The sequence below is a fragment of the Heteronotia binoei genome, chromosome 1 (assembly GCF_032191835.1).
Source record: "Heteronotia binoei isolate CCM8104 ecotype False Entrance Well chromosome 1, APGP_CSIRO_Hbin_v1, whole genome shotgun sequence".
NCBI classification, from domain to species: Eukaryota; Metazoa; Chordata; class Lepidosauria; order Squamata; family Gekkonidae; genus Heteronotia; species Heteronotia binoei.
In genome coordinates this window covers 249,386,737-249,407,948 of record NC_083223.1, presented here as the reverse complement: position 1 = coordinate 249,407,948, position 21,212 = coordinate 249,386,737, and the positions used below count along the sequence as shown (strand labels likewise).

Here is a 21,212-nt window from a genome sequence, read left to right as displayed (position 1 = left end):
AGCTACAAAACTCATATTCTTTCAGGAGGAAATTCTTGCACCCACAGAAATATATCTTGCTTTGTCACTCAAATTGAGCCATTTTTAATCTATATTTTCCCCTTCTGCAAATTACTCTGCTTTCATAGTCATGTGGGGGCGGGGTGGGGAGAAGGGTCTTCATGGAAATTTTCACCAGTGGAAAAACATTCTCCTCAGCCTCCACATCTGGGTTCTGAGGAGAGACTTTGTCTATTATCTTTCCATCTCAGAAGACTAGAAATTTCATTTTTATTTTATTTGTGTTCTTTATAATGTACTGATAAAGAAGAAGAGTAGGTTTCTATACCCTGCTTTTCTCTACCATAAGGAGTCTCAAAGTGGTTTACGATCACCTTTTCTTCCTCTCCCCACAACAGGCACCTTGTGAGGTAGGTGGGGCTGAGGGAGTTCATCATCATTCCTAAATACTGCTAATAAGTAGTGTTTTCTTTTGACAGCCTTTTTCTATGCTACCTCCCAAGCACTTTCTTTCTGCACTATCCTTGTAGACTTGGGTATGGCCTCAGCATCAGTCAATCGTGAAAACTGAGATTTGATTAACTCTTTCAGAACTAGAGCAGCAGATGGTCTTGGTGGCCTGTGGCCCTTACACGACTTCTGACAGTATTACCTATGACCCCTTGGTGGATCTGATTGAAGTAATCAATAAAAGCAGGCCGGACGTTTGCATTCTGGTAAGGGTGTCACTTCTTGTGATTATTGTATTCTGTGCTAATCAGACTTTTCCCTGCAGCCACTGTGGCCGGATCTGCCTGTCCCGCATTGGTCTTGTCAGCCACCAGCGAGCCTGCAGCAGACGTGGACTACTGCACCCTTCTTAAATCTTCGTTCGCGAAGTCAAGCCGAGAGAGAGAGAGAGCTAAATATCTAGCTGGTGGGGTGTCACAATTTCCAAGCGCTGTTTTGACTGCTGAAGGGAAGGATTAGACATGGAGTATTGAAAAATCAGTGATGACCAAGAAGAGGCTGTTTGCCTGAAAGAAAATGAACTCATTGGATTTGGCAGAAATTGGATGAATTTAAAGTAGAGGAAGTTGCCAGAACTTTGTTCTGCAACTCACTTATATCATGTGGGTTTTGAGAGGTTTCCTGTGCTTTTTGCCTTGGACTGAAAAAATGCATCCTTTCCCCTGTAACTTTTGCCATAATTTGAGCTCTTAAGGGACCTTGATTAGTTTTTCAGAAATTACCCTGTTGGTTAATTATCTGACCTCCATTTCCTTCCATTGTTGCAGCTTGGACCTTTCCTTGATGCAAAGCACACCCAGATTGAGGTAAGTTAAAAGCACATGAGATCTCCACAGATCAGAATGTTCCTCTTTCTAAGCCGCTGCCAGTGTGTGAGCTGGCGGGGGGCACTTGGAAGCATAAATCTCAGGGGCCTTAGTGTGGGGAGAGACTCCCAGCTTCTCCCCAGATTGTTAATTTTTGCTTTAACAAAAGTTTGCAGCCCTCATACTTACAGAGTGAAATATCTCCTACTTTAATACTGGAATAAATGCTCTTGCCTTTCTGTTAATATAGCAGACCCCACACACTGTTTTGAAAAATCTTTGATGTCAATGCAAGCCAGGTATATTGTTGGTTTCTCAGCATTAATGGCCTCCTGAAAAGTGTAGCATGGATGTAAAACTTTCCTGAGGGAGACTGATGTAGTAGTGGTCAGCCAGGTCTAAATCCAGAACTGGAGGGTGGGCGCTCCAAGCCACAGTGTCAAGTCAGTTGCTGGACCTTGAAGAGCAGATGGCAGAAGGTACTGGGCAAAGGCAGAAGTCAGGGTTCTAATAATTGGCCAATACAGAGACTACATATTGCCATGCCGAGCAGCACGAGCTGGACTTGTGAGAGCCAGCATGGGCTAGAGGTTCAGAGTGGTGGACTCTAATCTGGAGACTGGGTTTGATTCCCCACTCCGTCACATGAAGCCTGCTGAGTGACCTTGGGCCAGTCACAATTCTCTCAGAACTCTCTCAGCCCCACCTACCTCACAGGGAGTCTGTTGTGTGGACAGGAAGGAAAGGCAATTGTAAGCTACTTCGAGACTTTTTAGGGTAGAGAAAAGCAGGGTATAAAAACCTGCTGCTGTTCTAGTGTGTGCTGTTTATTGGATTGTACAATATTTTATGGGTTACAACTCTTAACGAATATGATTGGGCTTTCTTGACATTCATTGTTCTGAAACATAATGAAGAAAGTTCCACTTTTCTACAAGCTTGTCTTCAGAGGTAGTTGTTTCCACACAACCGTTTTAATAATAGGTCAGTTTGGTTAAAAAGATTATATTCCAGATTTTATGTTACCACATAAATTATCAGTAGTACCAGATGCTTCCACTGCAATGCACATACTAACGCGCTTGTGCCTTGTTGGCATTATTATCCATTGAGCCTAAGGAGATAAGACAGAATATAAATATTTTAAAACAAACATGCATGCCCCTGTTTACCTTGGCATAAGCAGCCCACCAACCTGAATGGACTTTAGTTGGCCATGACTGAAAATCATGTGGCTTTTTTGCTCATTTCTTTTTAGAACTGTCAGCTTACGGCCTCGTTTGAGGATGTCTTCAAGCGGTGCATGAAGTCAATAGTTGAGAACACAAGGAGGTAAGGATTCGATTTGTCCTCTTGGACTCTCTGGACATCTTTTTTCAGAGGCACATGTTTCCCTTAAGAACATCAGCAAAGCCCTGTTGGATCAGACCAAGGGTACATCTGCCATGGCCACAGGACTCTGGAAAGCCCACATTGCTATATTTATTCATACATCCTCTTTTCTCCTCCAATGGGCACACAAACCATTTTACAACATCATTCTGGTTGTTTCCCTAAGTCAACCCTGTGAAGTAGGTTAAGCTGAGAAAGAGAGTGACTAGCCCCAGGTCACACAGCAAGCTTCTGTGGCAGAGTGGGGATTCGAACCTGTATCTCCCACACTCTAGTTCAGCATTCTAACCACTACATTTGCTTTCTTTCAGCAATGTGCATGTGTAGTTTTTCATAGATCCTGAGTACCTAGCTAGATTTACTGAGCACATTATTGTTCAATTTTATCTTCAGAACAGCCTTGTGAGGTAGGTTAGGTTGGGAGAGTGCCTGGCTGAAGCTCAACCAGTGCCAGTTTGGTGTAGTGGTTAAGTTCACAGTCTCTAATCTGGGAGAACCAGGTTTGATTCCCCACTCCTCCATATGCAGCTGCTGAATGACCTTGGGTCAGTCACAGTTGTCACAGAGCTGTTCTCTCAAGAGGGGAGGGGAAGGGAAAGGAGATTGTAATCTACTCTGAGTGAAGGGTGGGGTATAAATCCAATCTTCATTCAGCCAACTTCATAACAGCTTCTTCAGCCAGATTCATAGCAGAGTGGGAATTTGACCCTGCAGTCTCCCAGATCCTACTCTTCCACTGCACCGGCAGTCTGTAAGCACAAGCTATCCTTGCACATTGTTGCATACTGAGGTTGGACCATAGTTTACCTTAAGGTAGCATGGGTTGCTCCTATTGGCAGCAGTACTTCAGAATCTTAAGACTTCACCTTGCTGAGCATGTGGGCACTTCTGGAATTTTGAGAAATGGTAATGGGCACAATCACAAAATGGCTTCTGTGACTTACAAAATAGTGGAGCGGCTATTTCCTGATCAGTGCTCCCATTTGACCCAAAGGTGATGCTTCTTGGGATACACATTACTTGATCCAGTGAAGTGGAGGGTAGCCAGGATAGACTTTGTTTTGGGGCAGAAGCAAGTGGGAGCCAGGAAGCAAAATGGTAGGCCCAACAAGGCCCACAACTGCCACTGGAGATCACCTGTGTAAGGCACATAGAAAGGACTTCCTCAGCACCTACTACCAGAGAGTCTTTACCTGGGAGATCCCTGCATATAAAGCAGGTGCTCTTACACAGCGAAAGTTTAAATTGACCGGTGTTAATCTATGTGTCTGACTGCCTGGGTAACCCTCCCAGTCTCCTTGGGTGGTTCGGCTTAGAAATTGCTTGCAAGTTTGATGTGATGTGAGACTTCCTCCCATCTCCCATTTTACCACACCAAGGATTTAGGCTGGAACTGGGGTAGTGAGTTCTGGATTCATCCATGACGCTCTTCTCAAAAACATCCACACTAACCTTTGTGCAGTCCTTGTAGTAGTGAGTGTGGTAGTGAGTCTTTTGTGTGTGTGTGTGATTTTGCTTTAGCTGTGTGGGCTGAACTGCATTAGGAGGCCTGGCAGCTGGTCCTTTATAGATGCAAATCACTCTCCCCCCCCACACTGAGTTCATACAGATGCTCCCCAATTGTCTATACGGAGAATGGGCAGAAAAGAAATATACTCAAATAAAATAAATAAATATACTAGGGTTCCCCAACGTAGTGCCCATTGGAACCTTGGCACCTGCTGACATCTTTCCTGGTGTCCACCAAGGGTCTTTAGAAAGTGGGTATGGCCAAGCAGGGCTGGTGTCCAGCAAGGCTTCTGATTGGCCACTGGATATTTGATTGGCTGTGCAAATTGAAATAATGTTTTGGTGGCAGCTGGTGGTGTTAGTTTTATTCTCTCTCTCTCTCTGCTCTTTGCCTTTCTTTCTGTGTGGCTCCACCTCTTATGGTGGCCATTTTGTGGTTGCACCCACCAACTAGTGTGTCAGAATCCCAACAATGTGCACAGGCTAAATAAAGGTGGGAGACCCTTGCTCTATACCATGGGTGGTCAAACTGTGGCCCGGGAGCCACATGTAGCACTTTCACACATATTGTGTGGCTCTTGAAGCTCCCATTGCCCCGTCAGCTGGCTTGGAGAAGGCATTTCTCTCTTTAAATATCTTCTCACCAAGCCAAGGCAGCTGGCAGCTTGAAGAATGTGTTTAAAGTTAAAGCTGCTTTCTTTCCACATCTCTCTCCCCCATCTGCCTGCCTGCCTGCCTGCTTTCAAACGTCCGACATTCATGTCTTATGGCTCTCAAACATCTGACTTTTATTGTATGTATTTCTTGCATTAAGCAAGTTTGGCCACTCCTGCTCTATACTAACCATTGCCACTCTTCCACTCTACAACAGAGCATAACTTAGACAACATAAGGTGGTGGATTTGGAGCTGTGTTAAGGGCATCAGAGGCCACGGTGGGTCAAACTCAGAGTGCTCTTGCGTAGCCCCCATTGCTTGCAGGGAAGAACTTCTTGCTGTAATTGGAGTAATCAGTGTGTGGAAGGGAGTCCTGATTTGGATTTTCTGCCTAAGGCACCAAAGTATCTGGGATTGATCTGTACCCCACAAAAGTGTCAAAAAGCAGGGCAGAGACCTCACGGCAATTCTAGCTATCGCCTTCTTGTTCTTGCTGTTTTGCTACCAGCGAGATGGAAGGAACAAAGAACAAAACAGCCCTCTTCCCCCCCCCCCCCCGTCTGCTTTCCTTGGGTCGAGTGCAAAGCCTCCCTGTTCCTTTCATCTCACGCCAGCCTCTGCTGTCCGCTAGTGTCAGTCTGGGCTTTTTTTTCTCCCCCATTAGCGAAGGCACAATGAAGATTGTGCTGGTGCATCTGAGCGATCATTGACGTGATTTTCCTCCTGGGGCAATTCATCATCAAAGGCAGCTCCACAAACATTTCACTTTGGACAAAAGGGAAAAAAAGAGGCTCCATTAAAAAGAATAGAAGATACTGTTTTCTGAACAAAAGGGACAGCTGTTTGTGCAAGGGAGAATTGTAGCTTGGTAGCTCAGTGGTTCTCAAAATGTTGGGACAGTCCTCCTTTAGGTCATAGGAGGTAGGAAGGGACATGTGGGGTTCTGAGGAATGGAGAGGATTCTGAGCCTGGTGGTATATAATGGCAAAGAGACTGCGTTTTGAATGGAGCAAAGCTGCCTGATTTTGGGTGAATCTAGACACTCAACTCAGCCAAGATTGAGGTCTTTCTTTAACCCAGCTTTGTGGATCCATCTCAGTGAATGAACTCTTCTATCCCAGTACTTTGTTACTGATAGGCAGCTACTTTCCAGAGTTCAGCCACTCTTCAGGAGAGAGGCCATGGCTCAGTAGCAGAGAATCAGCTTAGAAGAAGAAGGATGCAGATTTATACCCTGCCCTTCTCTCTGAATCAGAGACTCAGAGCGGCTTACAATCTCCTGTATCTTCTCCCCCCACAACAGACACCCTGTGAGGTGAGTGAGGCTGAGAGGGCTCTCACAGCAGCTGCTCTTTCAAGGTCAACTCCTGCGATAGTTATGGCTTATACAAGGCCATTCCCCCAGCTGTAAGTGGAGGTGTGGGGAATCAAACCCAGTTCTCCCAGATAAGAGTCCACACACTTAACTACTACGCCAAACTGGCTCTCTTAGCATGCATGAGGTCCCAGGTTCTGTCCCTGGCATCTCCAGTTTAAAAGATGAGATAATAGGTGATGTGAAGGAGGCTACTGGAGACCTTGGAGAGCCACTGCCTGTCTGAGTAGACACTACTGACTTTGATGGACCAAGGGTCCAATTCAGCATATGGTAGCTTCATGTATTCATGGTCTTGGATCTTTCCTAATGCTTTCTGTCCAAGATCCTCTTACTGGGGATGTCTGGGATTGAACTTGTGACCTTCTGCGTTCAAAGAAAGTGTACTGCCACTGAGCAGCATCCTTTCCCCAAAGCTGCCTTTATACTGAATCAGACCTTTGGTCTGCCTAGCTCTGTATTCTGTAGTCAGATTGACAATATCCCATCAGGCAGAGCTATTCCTTCTGAGCGTTAGAACAGGTTTCTTCAGGAGTTGGTGGGCTCACCTCCTTTGGAGGGTTTTAAGCAGAGGCTAGATGGCCATCTGACAGCAATGCTGATTCTGTGGCTTGTTATGACTTTAGGAAGAGGGAGGGCAGGAAGAGATCAACTAGTGCTTGGCTCTTATGGCTCTTTCTTATATGTCCAGGGTAATGCAAATCATCATTTTGGGGTCAGGAAGGAATTTCCCCCCAGGCCAGATTGGCCTAGGGATCCTGAAGGTTTCTTGCCTTCCCATGGGCACAGAGCTGGACCTCCGAAAAGACAAATCAGTGGCTGCTAAACTAAACTGAGTGCTATCATATTTTGGTCACATCATGAGAAGATAAGTCACTGGAAAAGACAATAATGCTAGGAAAAGTTGAAAGCAGCAGGAAAAAGGAAGACCCAACATGAGATGGATTGATTCAGTAAAGGAGTCAGATGGGTAGCCCTGTTAATCTGAAGCAAGGCATATAGGAGAACACTCAGTGAGAGCTTTAACTAATATATATATTGAAAACAATATTTTAAGTCACAATATTTCCACATTAATGTGAAATTATTTCACAGTTCATTTTGCAATATACAATGTTTTTCTTCATTTGTAGGACTTCCTGAAGTCCAGTTCACCAACGCAGGTGTGATTGTAGTTCCCAAACTGGTGTGGCTGCTGGTTAGCTAAGGAGAAAGAGAAATGTGGAGCTGTGCTTGATCCCTGGAGATGTGCAGAGCCAAACTGAAACTGTTTCCCTCGGTGAGCTGCCTGAAGAAGGATTCTCTGAAAGTGGACAGAAGCAGCAGTCCAGTTGCAGCCACACTAGTTTGGGAACTGCAATCACACCTGCATTGGTGAATTGGACTTCAAGAAGTCCTACAAATGAAGAAAAACATTATATATTGCAAAATGAACTGTGAAATAATTTCAAATTAATGTGGAAATATTGTGATTTAAAATATTGTTTTCAATATATATTAGTTAAAGCTCTCAAGGAGTGTTCTCCTATATACCTTACTCATACCCGTGAGCTCTCTGGTTCCACAACGTTGATCTGAAGCAGCAGAACAAAGTTTAAGTCCAGTAACACTTTTAAGACCAACAAAGTTCTAGGTATAAGCTTTCGTGTGCATGCACACTTCAGATATATTGAAACAGAAGTCACCAACCATTACATATAGGTAGAGGGTGGGGAGGGTGTTGCCAGGAAGAGCTAATTTGAGTCAAGATGCATAAGTAACTGAACAGTAAATATAGCTAAGACCGGATGAAAGCAATTGGTAAGACCTATGAACAGCAGCAAATTAGCATATAGCATAATTGAGTTCACAAACAGATATGAGAACTGACTATTAGCATATGTAGTGAGATAATAAACCAGTATCTCTGTTAAGACCTGGGGATTCCATCATCCTGAGTATTGTAATTACATGTAACTCAGCAATCTCCTGTTCTAGTCTGTTTCTGAAATTCCTTTGCTATAAAACAGCTACTTTGAAGTTCCCCATTGCTTGTCCTGAAAAGTTGAAGTGTTCTACAGGTTTCTCAGTTTTGTGATTCTTGATGTCAGATTTGTGTCCATTTATCCTTTGATATAGAGTTTGACCTGTTTGCCCTATATAGAGAACTGAAGGGCATTGCTTGCATGTAATGACATAGAAGATGAAGAAGTGAATGAGCCTGAGATGGCATAGTTGATGTTATTAGGGGATGTGATTGTGTTGTCTGTGTGTGTATGTGGTAGCAAAATTGGCATCTGGATTTATTCCAGGCTCCAGTACCAGTGTCCATGTTCAAATTAGTTGTATTGTTGTGGAAGTTAGTTTAAGATTGAGGGGCTGTCAGTGGGCAAGAAAAGGTTTTCCCCCCAATACTTGTGAACTGTCATCCAGTAGAGGCTATAAGTTGCTGATGATGCATTGAACTGTTTTGAGCTGAAAGTTGTATGTGATCAATAGTGGTGTTCTGTTATTGTCTCTTTTGGGACTTGGTAGATAAGCCACGCTCTCTCTGAGTCTTGTACATACCTGTGCAACATAGATAGGAATGTTACATTGACTGAAATAACAGGACTGTTGTAAAGACTGTAATATCCCATCTCCCTGAACATTCCATTCTCCCTTCAATTTGTTGCTAGCCAATCTCTTTTCTCTCCTTCCCACCCATCCCCCAACAGTGCTGGCTCACGCCTTGTCATCGTCCCTTCTCTGAGAGACGTGCACCACGACTACATCTATCCACAGCCGCCTTTCAGCTGTTGCGAGCTGTCAAAAGAGGACAAGCAGGTATTTCCCACTGCTAAAGGAGTCTGGCCTCGTGCAGTGTAGGTGGGAGGAGCCCCCCATGAGGAGTCTTTGGTTGCATGTCCTTCCAAGTCATTGGCTTTCAAGCTGGGCTTCCTTGGAACTCTGAGATTCCTCAGATACTTATCAGGGGTTCCTCACTGAAGGTATGGAATAGCAGGCAAGCTCTCTGGCAATCACCTTGTGTGGCATTCCCCTTCGTGCCTTGCAGCTGTGGTGAAGCATTGGGTGTGTCTTGTGGGGAGATAGTGAGGCCAAACAGGCCCAGCCTGTTCTCTCTGGGATTACAGAGTGCGCGCCCAAGAATGTATTCTGCAGCCCACAATCCTTTGCAAAATACAAAGGTTCCACGGAGTGCAAATGAGATTCTCAACACTGGTATCTGTCTTATCTATGGGATCTATCTATCTATCTATGGTTCCCAAACCTGGGAAAATGTGCTACCCAAAGCAGAGTTGCACCCTTCAAAGTACATTAAAGTAAATGGGTTAGAAGAGAGTCATTCTGCTTTGGAATAGTACTATCTTGAAAGCTTGACTGGGTCATGACCAGAGGAGGAATTCAGGGTGGGCCTGGGCCAGCCCATCCTACCTAGTTATCATCTTGAGATCCCAATTTAACCTTCTCTTCTTGCTCTCAGTATTTAACCTTTCGCTTGTGTTCAGTTAACATGAAATAATTGAGATACTTTAAAACATTCAGATTTTTATTTGGCTTTACTCAAAAGATTATATACACACCCCATTAAATAGACTACAGAATTCCTGACTCTATTATTTCTGTTGGGATTTGTGTTATGCTTCTGGTACATAGTACTAGTCCGGATCATGGTAGGCAGAGAGTGGTGGGCTCAATATTGTATGTGGCAGCTTACCACCAGCTTCTCTCCCCCACCTATGATCAGATGAGTGGAGTTTCTCCTGTTTCTAAGGCTAGAAATAAATCTTGCCTAGCTTCAAAATGACTGTGGGCAAGTGTGACCATTGGCACATTTATCCCTGGCTGAAGGAAAGTTTGCTTTATTTACAGTCAGCTGGTTTTCCTTGAGATTCTAGACGGAATCTCCCTGAGATTCAAGACGGGCTTGGTGCTTGTGGGAAAACAGTGGGAGGGCTTCTAGTGTCCTGGCCCCATTGATGGACCTCCTGATGGCACCTGGGGGTTTTTTGGCCACGTTGTGGCACAGAGTGTTGGACTGGATGGGCCATTGGCCTGATCCAGCATGGCTTCTATTATGTTCTTATGTTCTTACAGATCACACAATTAAAAACAATGCAGTAAGAACAGTATAACATGTTTAAATCTGAGTCTAGTAGCACCTTAGAGACTAAAGAAACCAACAAGATTTTGGGAGCATAAGCTTTAAAGAGCCAAAGCTTTCTTTGTCAGACACATACTTAGGTTTGAGGAAAGGAGCTTTGATTTTCAAAAGCTTGTATCTTGGAATTCTTGTTGGTCTCTACTGGACTGGAATCTAATTGTTGTACTGTAAACTGAAATGACTACCTTCTGAAAGTAAATGGATAAAACCAAGAGTCCAGTAGCACCTTAAAGACTAACAAAATTTGTGGCAGGGTATGAGCTTTTGTGAATCACTCCTCACTTCTTCAGTCTTCAGTAAACTTACCAAAGCCACAAATTTTGTTAGTCTTTAGGGTGCTACTGAACTCTTGCTGTTTTCTATTGCTACAGACTGATTAACATGGCTACCCATTTTGACATATAACCAACAATGTAGTAAAACCTGGTTACAAAATTAGAGGACAGAGCACGAAAAACACAGTATGTTAGAGTCGATAAATCAGTGTTAGAAGACCAAAGAACGATGTCAGAATGCTTCTTCAGGGAGAATTTAAGAGAATCAGAGTGAAGTCACATCACTAAGCCATGTCTCTCCCCCTCTAAGCAGAGAATCATATTTGGCCTTTTGGGGGCTCCCCCTTTAGCTGTTTTGCTTGTGTAGCATCCATTAAAGCCCACAGTTTATACCTTTTCAAGCAAGAGATTTTGTAGGCTGCACTAGTGATTTTGTTCGAAATGCACTAGATTTAATTGAACTCTGTTAAGGAGCGTTGCTGCCTTGCAATGCCAGCAGGAGGAGCCACTGGTTTATAGGTTTGGTCACTGGAAGGTCAACTGTGCATTGCACCATAATAGACCCCAGCATAGCAGGGGCTTTCCTTCCGCTTCTGGTGAAAATTGGAGGCACTGTAATAAAAATCTTAACAGCTTTCAATGCCCAGGCAAGAAGTTCAGCTATCTCTTTCCACGAACAGGGAGGGAGTCTACCTGTTTAATGGGAGCAGTTCTGACTGGTGGACTTTGCCTACCGAACTAGGAGCTCTTCAAGGTGTTTTGCAGCCTAATCACACCTTGGAGCTAACAGTGTTTGTCTGCCAGGTGCACTGAAGGCAGCACAGCAGGGCATGAGCTTTTATGCCTGGCTTGGTGTGCTCTATTAAGTCCTTTAAAAAAAAAGAGTCCTTTAAAACATTTATACCTTGCCTGTCTCCAAATGTGTTCAAGGCAGCCTTGAGCCAGGGTGCTAAAAACATCATCCATAAAATCCAAACAGTTTTGTGCAGAATTTATTCCACTAAGAAAACACCGGATGCATTAAAAAAAAAAAAGCAGGCATTGCAAATTCAAGTCATTAATGAAGCATCCAAGAGCAGGGATCAAGTAACCTTTTATAATGAAAATAGTCAGGGCTTCTTTGTAGGAAAAAACCCAGCAGGAACTCATGTGCTTATGAGGCCACACCCACTGATGCCAAGCCAGCCAGAACTCCAAAAAAGCGCTGAATATAGTCAAGCTGTGTCAAAATTCAGAACAAAAGATCAGCCAGTGTAAGAGAGCCCATTTGCATAACTGAAAATGTACAACTTCAACACATTACTGATAATGTTTCTGCAGCCCAGATCTGGTTGTGGCAAGTCCTTTATTAAGAAGAGGTTCACACAAGGTCTCACAGTCTGGAGCACCCTGAGCGATTGCTTTAGGGAACTGGCAGAATTCTCTGCATGGCTGGCACTTGGATTCCTGGCAACTGTTTAATCTCTCTCATTTCCCTTTCTGTAAAGTATTTCCAAGAAGTCCTTTGGTCGCATAAAATATCTTAGGTTGCAGACCCTTCGTTGTAGCATTGTGCCTCCTTTGGAAAACCAGCCGCCTTCCTCACTTGGTCTAATAGCCCATTCCATAAAGCTGAGAGGGCCTGAGTCCTGCTGGCACCCCTCAGAGCAGGTAGCAGCTGATTAGGTGACTGCAATTGGTATGTAGCATACAGAGATTAGGTACATGAAGTTGCCTTATACTGAATGAGACCCTTGGTCCTGTCAAAGTCAGCACTGGCTACTCAGACTGGCATTAGCTCTCCAGGGTCTTTCACATCCCCTACTGCCTGGTTCTTTTAATCTGCACATGCCAGGGATTGAACCTGGGGCCATCTTCATGCACTGCAGAGGCTCTTCCACTGAGCCACAGCTCCTCTGGGTTCTCATAAAGAGCGATGGCCCTTCAGAGCTTGCTGGAGTTCGGGGCAAGCCGTCATTTTTGCTCTAGAATTTCTGTCGGTTTTGGTAGTAGCTGCATATATTTGTCAGCTGGTCTTAACTGGTCAAACAGACGAATATTTGCTGGCCATATGTGACTCTAAAAGGAGAGTTCTCCCCCACTCATGCCCCAGTATCCTTTAACTGCTTGCCATTTGGGAGAAGGGAAACAGGGTATGGCTAGAGAAGGAGGTGAAGCAATTAGTAGATAATCTTTTTAAATCCTTCTCTGAAGCAAGAAAAGACAAAAGATGACTCAGCTTTTGCCTTTCTGTGTGTTTGTTTTTCATTTGCTTTTTTGGAGAAAAATTATTGGGAAACTAGACTTCATTTCCTGTCAGAACCACTTGCTGGGAAATTTGTGTTACTTACTCTCCACTATGGGAAACAATCAGGGACTTCCCTGAATAGGCTAAGATGCAGCTGAGCACCAAATCCATAGCCTTTGAGACTTATGCAACCTCAGCTATTGACTTTGCCTGGGGAAATCCCTTGACATAAGCCAATGATCAGTTCCTTCCCAAGTCTGCATTCTTCCTCTCCTTCCTCCCAAGTTTCCCAGAAGATACAGTCTGCGGCTCTCTTTCCCTGAGTAGCAGCTTGTTACATGATGGATCCAGTAGAACCAGGATACTGTAGTTGACAGGGATGAAATTAGGTGGAGGAAGACCTTCATTCAAATCCATGTTCAACCATGAAGTTCACGGGCAAGCTACATTTCCATCTTGCCCTTCTTGTGAGGATAAACCGGGAAATCTGTTTCTGCCACCATTGAGAGAGTGTGGCAGCTCTGAACATTATCCTAGCTCCAAGGTCCTCAACTTCATTGAGCCAGTGAGGATTAATGGGGTTTTGAGAGAATGTAGTTGGCCTACCACAAAATGGCTGCCATATCTGGCAGGACAGGTCACAAAATGGCTGCCACAGTGGGCAATTACAAAATGTTGGGAACTTCTAAACCAAAGATCCTCCAATATATGAGCTATTATTACTGCACGGGCAGTCTTTGCCCACCCAGAAGAGATGTTTCTTGGAGTCTTCTGAAGCACCTTGCATTCTAGCAAGGTTGAGGACAGCCAGGGTTGGCTCTTTGCTTTGGGAAATAAGCAAATGGGTATTAGGTGATGCATTAGTGGGGTGCTGCATTGGTTATCATTGTCCTGCCTTATCCTCACAATAAACTTGGCATGTAACTTAGGTCAGGAGAATGGTTTATCTCAGTATTTGTCATTCAGTGTTGAAAGATGAGAAAAAACATATCAACTAGTAGTGACTAAGAAATGTGTTTTTTACAATGTTCGCTGCAAGCTGTGAGGTAGGATTGGATCCCTTCACATACATGGAGAGGGTCAAAACTGGAGACAGGGGAGGAGCAAACACCCTAGATCTCTCCTGAAAATGTAAGGCTTCACTGGGGTTTCCAAGCCCACTGAACAGCACTGAGAGTTTCATTCAAGTAGAAGAGAAAGTGAGGTACTTGTTTCACCCTGTGTACCCTTGGGTTGCTGCTTTTTGCGGTTTAGAATTGATTTATCTGGGGTCCTACATGCTCCTGCTCAAGGAAACTACAAATATAAAATCAATCATTAAAATAATCAATTCATAAAGATCAGCACCAGGTCAGAACATGCAACAATATATTCCTTAGTTACATTTTTTTTGCCCCACCCGTCCTCTAAATTGGAGGATTTTTGGATGGCATAACTAGTTCTCCCCTTCTCCACTTTCATCTCAGAGCTGTCCTCTTAAGCTAGGAGTTTGTTACTGGCCCAAGGACACCCAGTGAGCTTCATGGATAAGTCTGAATCTGAACACACATCTTCCAGGACACAGGGCTGTGGCTCAGTGGAACAGCTGCTTTGCATGCAGAATGACTTGGGATCAGTATCAGGCATTTCTAGTTAGATGGGCCTGATAGAAGTTCATGTGAAAGACTTCTTTCTGAGTTCCTGGAAAGCTGCTGCCAGTCTGACTAGACCATACTGACCTTGATGGACCTAGATAATTCACTGTAAGGCAGCTTCATGTGTGTTTCAAGAATAAATACTCATAAGCTTATAAGTCTCCCTCATATGCTAGGAGGGAGAAAAGCAACCCCCCCCAAAAAAAACCCCTAATGAAATGATTGGTTAGAAGATAAACAACTTTAACCAGGTTCTTGAAACAAAGTTTAGGTGTCAAGACAAGTTGCTGACTGGATATCCCGTAATGGAGAAGACACTGCAGAAAAGACCTTTGTCTGCAGCCAACTACCACACTTTCACAGGGGGTCAGAGAAGGGCTTCCACAGATCGATACACTTCTTGTGGAGCAAGGGATTAATGATCTTCAAGTGTCCTACTCCCAGGCCATTCAGGGATTTAAGGGTCTCTGCACTTTGCCTCCCAGTTTAGTTTTGATGAAGAAATCCTTCTGTAGTACTTGAGGGCTCTACCTAGGCCTGTTTGTTGATAAGGTGTACAGTTCTTCTGTAATCTTGCACAGTTCCTTGCCTTGTCTAATTTCAGAGGGTGCTGTTTGTCTCTGACCCCTGCACTCTGGAAATCAATGGTGTAATCTTTGGTCTGACTTCCACCGATCTGCTCTTTCATATGGGTGCGGAGGAGATCAGCAGGTAAGCACAAAGCATTGCTAAATTCTTTAACACCATGACCTTAAATTACTTGAAATAAACTGAATGGCCTTTTCTTTCATCCTTCTAATGCTCATATTAACTTTCTGGCAGATATGATTCCCATCTTGGGGTCTTACGCTCCATGCTGGATGTACTCTGTACAGTTTGTGCTGTTTGCAATCTCTTCTACTAATCTCTGGGTAGCAGTTAGTGTGAGAATAAAGAGATCAGGTCACTTACTGAGGAGGAAATTGGTGGGGTGGGTGACTGAATAAGGGAGGCAGAAATCAGCCATGAGCATGGTGGTTTGAAAGCAGATGTATGTGTTGTGGAATTACATTTTGATCTCGTAAGGTAGAAAGCCATTGCATGCAGTGTGTGTGCACTGTGCTGAACAAAAAGTCTCTATTTCAACTGTGCTCTGAATAAAGTTTGTAAATTAAGCAGATATACTTATTATGTTTTGCATAATTTGTCCTGCTGGTGGTGCAGTATGTGTGAGTGATATGGAATTAAGCAGGGGCAGTGAATTCCCTGCCCATTAGCAGTATGGTAGTCAGCAGCAAGCATGTGTTCAAAACCAACGAGGACTAGTGACTTGATTATTTAAAAAAATGAAAAATGGGAATCTTAGTTAATGAATCACAGTGTTGCCCCATATGCTCCTTTTCATATATATTGACACGTGAACTTTCTGACTTGAGTTGGGAAACTCTCCCAGAACCAGGCTGGGGGGATTAAGATCAGTGTCAGGGGAGACCTCTTCCCACTTCCACATCCTGGCTAGCTTGAAAAACTGACACATTCACCAATTGATTCTGACCAATTCACCGATTAACATGTGATTTAGGGGTCTTTACTTGGATGGTGAAGCAAGCAAGCTCAAAACGCCTCTAATAGGCTATCAATAACCACAAAACAACCAGGTTTTTCCAAAGCAAGGTTTAGAATTTATTGATGGGAACTGAAAAGGTACTCAATCATAAGAACAGTGCAATCGTGTTCAGAAGAATATACACATGAAGAGTTACATGAGAAGCAAGAAGGTAAAAGAGAGCCAGCCTCTGGCTGAGTGAGAATTGTGCACCAGGGAATGGCCACCAACAGAAGTGAGAGGGGGGTTTAAAGAAGGGGAAATAAGTGTTTTAAAGAGAAAAGGCGTTGTGAGGGAGCCAGGTCAGAGACTTTACTTGGGAGGCAACCACTTTAAATTTCTCCCCAGTCACCTTCCTTCAATAACACTCCCAGAAATCCTGTCAGAACTATTAATTGGCACCAGATGGTTTTAAAGTCAAAAAACCACAAAATATTTATTAGGTAACAAAAGGCAAGGGAGAGGGACAAAATAATAGTGATTGGAACTAAACAATAGCGCAGAATCAGTTGGCAGAATAAATCAATTACAGAGAGTAGAGACTAATAGCGCAGAATCAGTTGGCAGAATAAATCAATTACAGAGAGTAGAGACTAATCAGGCTGAGGTAAAATATAACACTACTTTGGCAGAATATCTTTAAAATAAACAATAAACCAGGCAGGTTTCAGAGTCCCACTAGACTACTTCACACAGGCTGTCTGTGCCTTCTGGGCATTCAGAGTGCTGTGACTTCAGATGTTTCCCCTAACTTTGGCAGTGCCAAATCATAAAAATAACAAACTTCAATCACTCTTCCACACACACAGAACTCCTGACTGGTGTCAGTATTCTCCCTCACAGACCCTTTCACACTAGCTATCTTCCAGGACTCGCACCCCTCTATACCGATGCATCTCAGCCCCACGGCTAGTTCTCTGGTCTGAGTCTTGAGTAACCCTGCTGACCACCAGAATCCAGTTCACCCCTCAGTGTGTATTTGTGTGATCTAGTTTGTACCTGGAGATTGCCTGATGCACTGGCAAAATCTCCCTCAGAGAGTTTCACACCGCTTGAAAACTCCCTCTTTCAGACAGAGTCCACTCAGCTGTGTCTCCCACAAGGAGCCCAGCCACTCTGGTCACTCTTGGCCCCTCGTCCAGTTGGTTTTACAACTGCCCGGCCTAAACCTACTGTCTTTACTTCAGATTGGTGTACTGAAGACTTCTCTCGAAGACCCCCTGGTTCAGACTAAAATCCTGAGGTGATTTTCTGCTGAGCAAGCCTCCAAAGGATACTTTTACGTCGCTTGGGCAACATTCCAGCCAATTGCTGCAAGCCTGTCAGTTACTCAGGCTAAGTGCCTGAGTCCGTCACAGGTGTGAACAGAGAAAGTGTTTGCCTATCCTGAGTCTGCTGAGCCAAGAAGCCATGTTGGATCAGGCCAGTGGCCCATCCAGTCCAACACTCTGTGTCACACAGTGGCCAAAAAACCAAGGTCCCATCAGGAGGTCCATCAGTGGGGCCAGGACACTAGCAACCCTCCCACTGTGCCCCCCCCCTCCCACAAAGCACCAAGAATACAGAGCATCACTGCCCCAGACAGAGTTCCAGCAATATGCTGTGGCCAAGTAGAGTACGTATAATATCGAGATTCAGCATAGAGGACTTTAGGCAGAGCTTCCAATGGCCCCAAGGACATAGTAAGAATGTTGGTTGGTTCCAGAGGAGAAGAGCAGAGTGAGCAGCCTCTGAGCCAGCAGATGAGTGGGACTGCACAATTTTGGCTGGCAGAACTACGGTATTTATAAGGGCCCACAAAGATGAATATAAAAGATATAACTGAACAAAGTTTGAGCCCAGTGGCATCTTTAAGGTCAACAAAGTTTTATTCAAGATAAACTCTCATGTGCATGCATACTTCTTCAGATACAAATAATTGTAACGTTTAGGAATTCAGGGTGAGCCCAGGATGAGAATCTGTGGGTTTCTTGATTTTGGTTGTGTTAGGAAGGGGGACTTCCCAGCAGGTTAACAAAAGGTGATTAATTTGCATCTTGGCAGAGTGGACAAAAGGACTGGCAGGGTGGAGGCATCACCTTATGCCTGAGTCAGATTGGGAGGAGACATTCAGACAAGGTTAGTAAAGTAATCAAGCCCACCTGGTTCCTTGATAGGTGTGAAGATATGCCATTTTGCTTGTGTTTAACTGTGAGTGAGATGGGGAGGAACTACCAAACCTGAGGTAGGCCTTGGCCTAGTCTCCTCCTCATTCCCCCATCCCCTCCTGTGTGTAACTAGTAATCTGAGGGCAGCCCCCTAGAGAGGACAGGAGGGTGGGCCAGTTCCTGGGTGGGAGCTGTGGTTTATATTAGTGTTTTTGGGGTAGGAAAGGAGAGTTCAACAGCCCTGCTCCTGGGCCAGAGTCCCAGAGTCATTTTCGACCATCTAAATCAATGTAACTAATTAAGGTGTCTGCCCTGCACACCATCTAGTTAGGGCATGAGTTTAAAGCAGGGAGAGAGGTAGACTGTTTTTGTCTGCTTTGATTTAATTCTTCTGTTCGCTTATTTGTATATAGTTATAATCTTCAAACAAATCTTTTGAATGTTAATGAGCTATACCACATAGTTCCCCCAAACACTTGGAAATGCTAGGAGAGGGTCAGGGAATCCCTAGAGTGGAGAAAGGTTGCAAAACGGACAGTTGACAGCTTTCCATGGGATCCTCAAAGATCCCTGGGAAGCCCTGAGGAAATTACATAAGTAGATCTTGGCAGATGCCTGGCTTTTTAAGTCCCCATGAAAATGGATAAACATGCAGTTGTCCCATCGGTTAATCAGTCTCCTGCCCAAAGTTTTGGTCACTTGTTAGCATAGCCCCATGGCGCAGAGTGGTAAAGCTGCAGTACTGCAGTCTGAACTCTCTGCTCATGACCTGAGTTCGATTCCGGCGGAAGCTGGATTCAGGTAGCCGGCTCAAGGTTGACTCAGCCTTCCATCCTTCTGAGGTCGGTGAATTGAGTACCCAGCTTGCTGGGGGGAAAGTGTAGATGACTGGGGAAGGCAATGGCAAACCACCCCGTAAATAATAAGTCTGCTGTGAAAACGTCATGATGCGACATCACCCCAGAGTCGGAAGTGACTGGTGGTTGCACAGGGGACCTTTCCTTTCCTAGCATAGCCTGCAGAGAGCTCTGGCCTCAGCATTGCTAGCTCCTAACATGGCTGCCAGAGCAAAGTCATCCAAAATGGAGTGAGAGCACACATCTTGGGAGGGGAAACCCTGGTACCAACTGCGCAGATGCAATTCTGGCTATAAAAATAGTAAAACGAAAGTGTTACCTGTTCTCAGGTATCGTGATTGTGTCTGTGGGTAGTTGCAGTGCCTTGCAAAACTGAAGTACCTGCTTGCTCAGCCCATGACTCTCCTATCCCTATAAAATGTGTCTTCAATTCCTGAACATTCATGTCCAATAGAACAGGTATTCTTAGCCATAGCCCGGGATAGTGTTGCCCAGTAGTCAGTATAAGTAGCCACTGCAAACAACGGAATAACATGAACTCTGAGTTAATTAGGGAAATCCATCAAGGTAGCGGATAGCCTAGGCAAACCCTATCTTGTCAGATCTTGGAAGCTAAGCAGGGTTGACTGTGGTTAGAACTTGTATGAAAGACTGTCCTTGAAATACCCAGTCGGGAGGCGGGAGCACACTATTCAGTCATCTCCCTGAATATCCATACCCCCAGTAGGGGTCAGTCACCAGAGGTCACGATGACTTCCAGGTGCAAAAAGGCAGACACACACACACAAACACAAACGAAAAATACAAAGAAAGGGAGGAAGTGGAGTCCCCCCTCCCACTCTGGACCTTTGGGGTAACAGCAACCAAGAGATGGGGCAATTGTATTCGCTTCTGCCTCCCAGTTTCCCTGATTGTTTCTCTTGTCTCATTTTCCTGATTGTATCAGTTTATATGGCTCAGAGCAGTGTTTCCCAAAGTGGGCGATACTGCCCTGGGGGTGCTGGAATGATCCAAGGGGGTGGTAGTAGCCTTGGGTGCAATTGGGGGAGGCAATTAATAAAAATAAGGGGGCAGTGGAAGCATAAAGGGAGAAGAGGGTTGTAGGTGTCAAAACATGTTTCTGGGAGGGGTCCAGAATTTCTGATTTAAAGAAAAATTCCAATTAACAAAAAAAAAGGCTTCCTTTTTGTTTACTACTAAGTGCGTATTCACCCAATTAGACTAGTAATGAGGACTAGAACTCCTTCCAATTAAAATATAAGAAGGATGCAGTTTATTTCAAGACAGAATAAAAAAATAGATGTGTACAGACAAACAAAAAACCTTACTAGTCTATCCTAGCCAATACTTGCTACGGCTAGCAGCTTCTCAAGGTTGCTTGCAGTTTCTCTCTCAGCAATACAGTTCAAGTCAGGCAGTGGAAGCACTGAGGCAATTGCACAAAGTTCTCTGAAGAGTTCCAACCTGTAGCTTTCTCACAAGGTTTTCTGCAGAGCGTCAAGCTTCTTACAGTTCTCTGGTTACCAGTTGGTTGCTTCTGTTGACTTCAACCAACTGCAATGCCCCAGACACAGTGTGTATTCTGCAGGGCCAGTGCGTGGGAGTAGGCAGGGTAGGCAACCGCCTAGGCACCACCCTGCCAGAGTGCCCTGCTGGGTGCCCCCTTACTCACCCTTCCCATGTGGCACGATTGCAACAGCCAGCAGGCAAGCCAAGAGCCCTGGGCGCGCTGCTTTTCTTTGCAGGGCAAACGTTGCCTGAGCTTGTCGGAGGCAAATATGTCTTTTAGTCCACTTCTTGAAGGTAGATTTCCAGGGGGGTGCTGAGTAATTTTTTTTTCTGAAAAGGGGGCGTTAGGCCAAATAAGTTTGGGAACCTCTGGCTCAGAGGAAAGAGAGTTGTTGGTAGGATTGCCAACCTCCAGTTAACGACTGGAGACTTGGGATTACAGTTGATCCCCAGGTGATGGAAATCAGCACCTGGAGAAAATGGTCACTTTGGAAGGTGAACTCAAAGGCATTATACCCCATTGAAGTAACCCCTCCCCCAACCCCACCCTCCTCAGGTCCCACCCCCCCAATCTCCAGGTATTTCC

General features: G+C 44.6%; 2 protein-coding genes across 2 annotated transcripts in view; both read left to right on the top strand.

The window, feature by feature from the left end:
* Positions 1-21,212, top strand: part of RELA (RELA proto-oncogene, NF-kB subunit) — a 542,238-nt gene that overhangs the window by 28,754 nt on the left and 492,272 nt on the right. The window lies entirely within an intron of this gene.
* Positions 1-21,212, top strand: part of POLA2 (DNA polymerase alpha 2, accessory subunit) — a 48,642-nt gene that overhangs the window by 14,849 nt on the left and 12,581 nt on the right. The window contains exons 11-15 of the mRNA XM_060251752.1: positions 592-716; positions 1,278-1,316; positions 2,575-2,648; positions 8,945-9,053; positions 15,133-15,239. Coding sequence (XP_060107735.1) covers positions 592-716; positions 1,278-1,316; positions 2,575-2,648; positions 8,945-9,053; positions 15,133-15,239 — 454 coding nt within the window. The remainder of the gene's footprint in view (positions 1-591; positions 717-1,277; positions 1,317-2,574; positions 2,649-8,944; positions 9,054-15,132; positions 15,240-21,212) is intronic.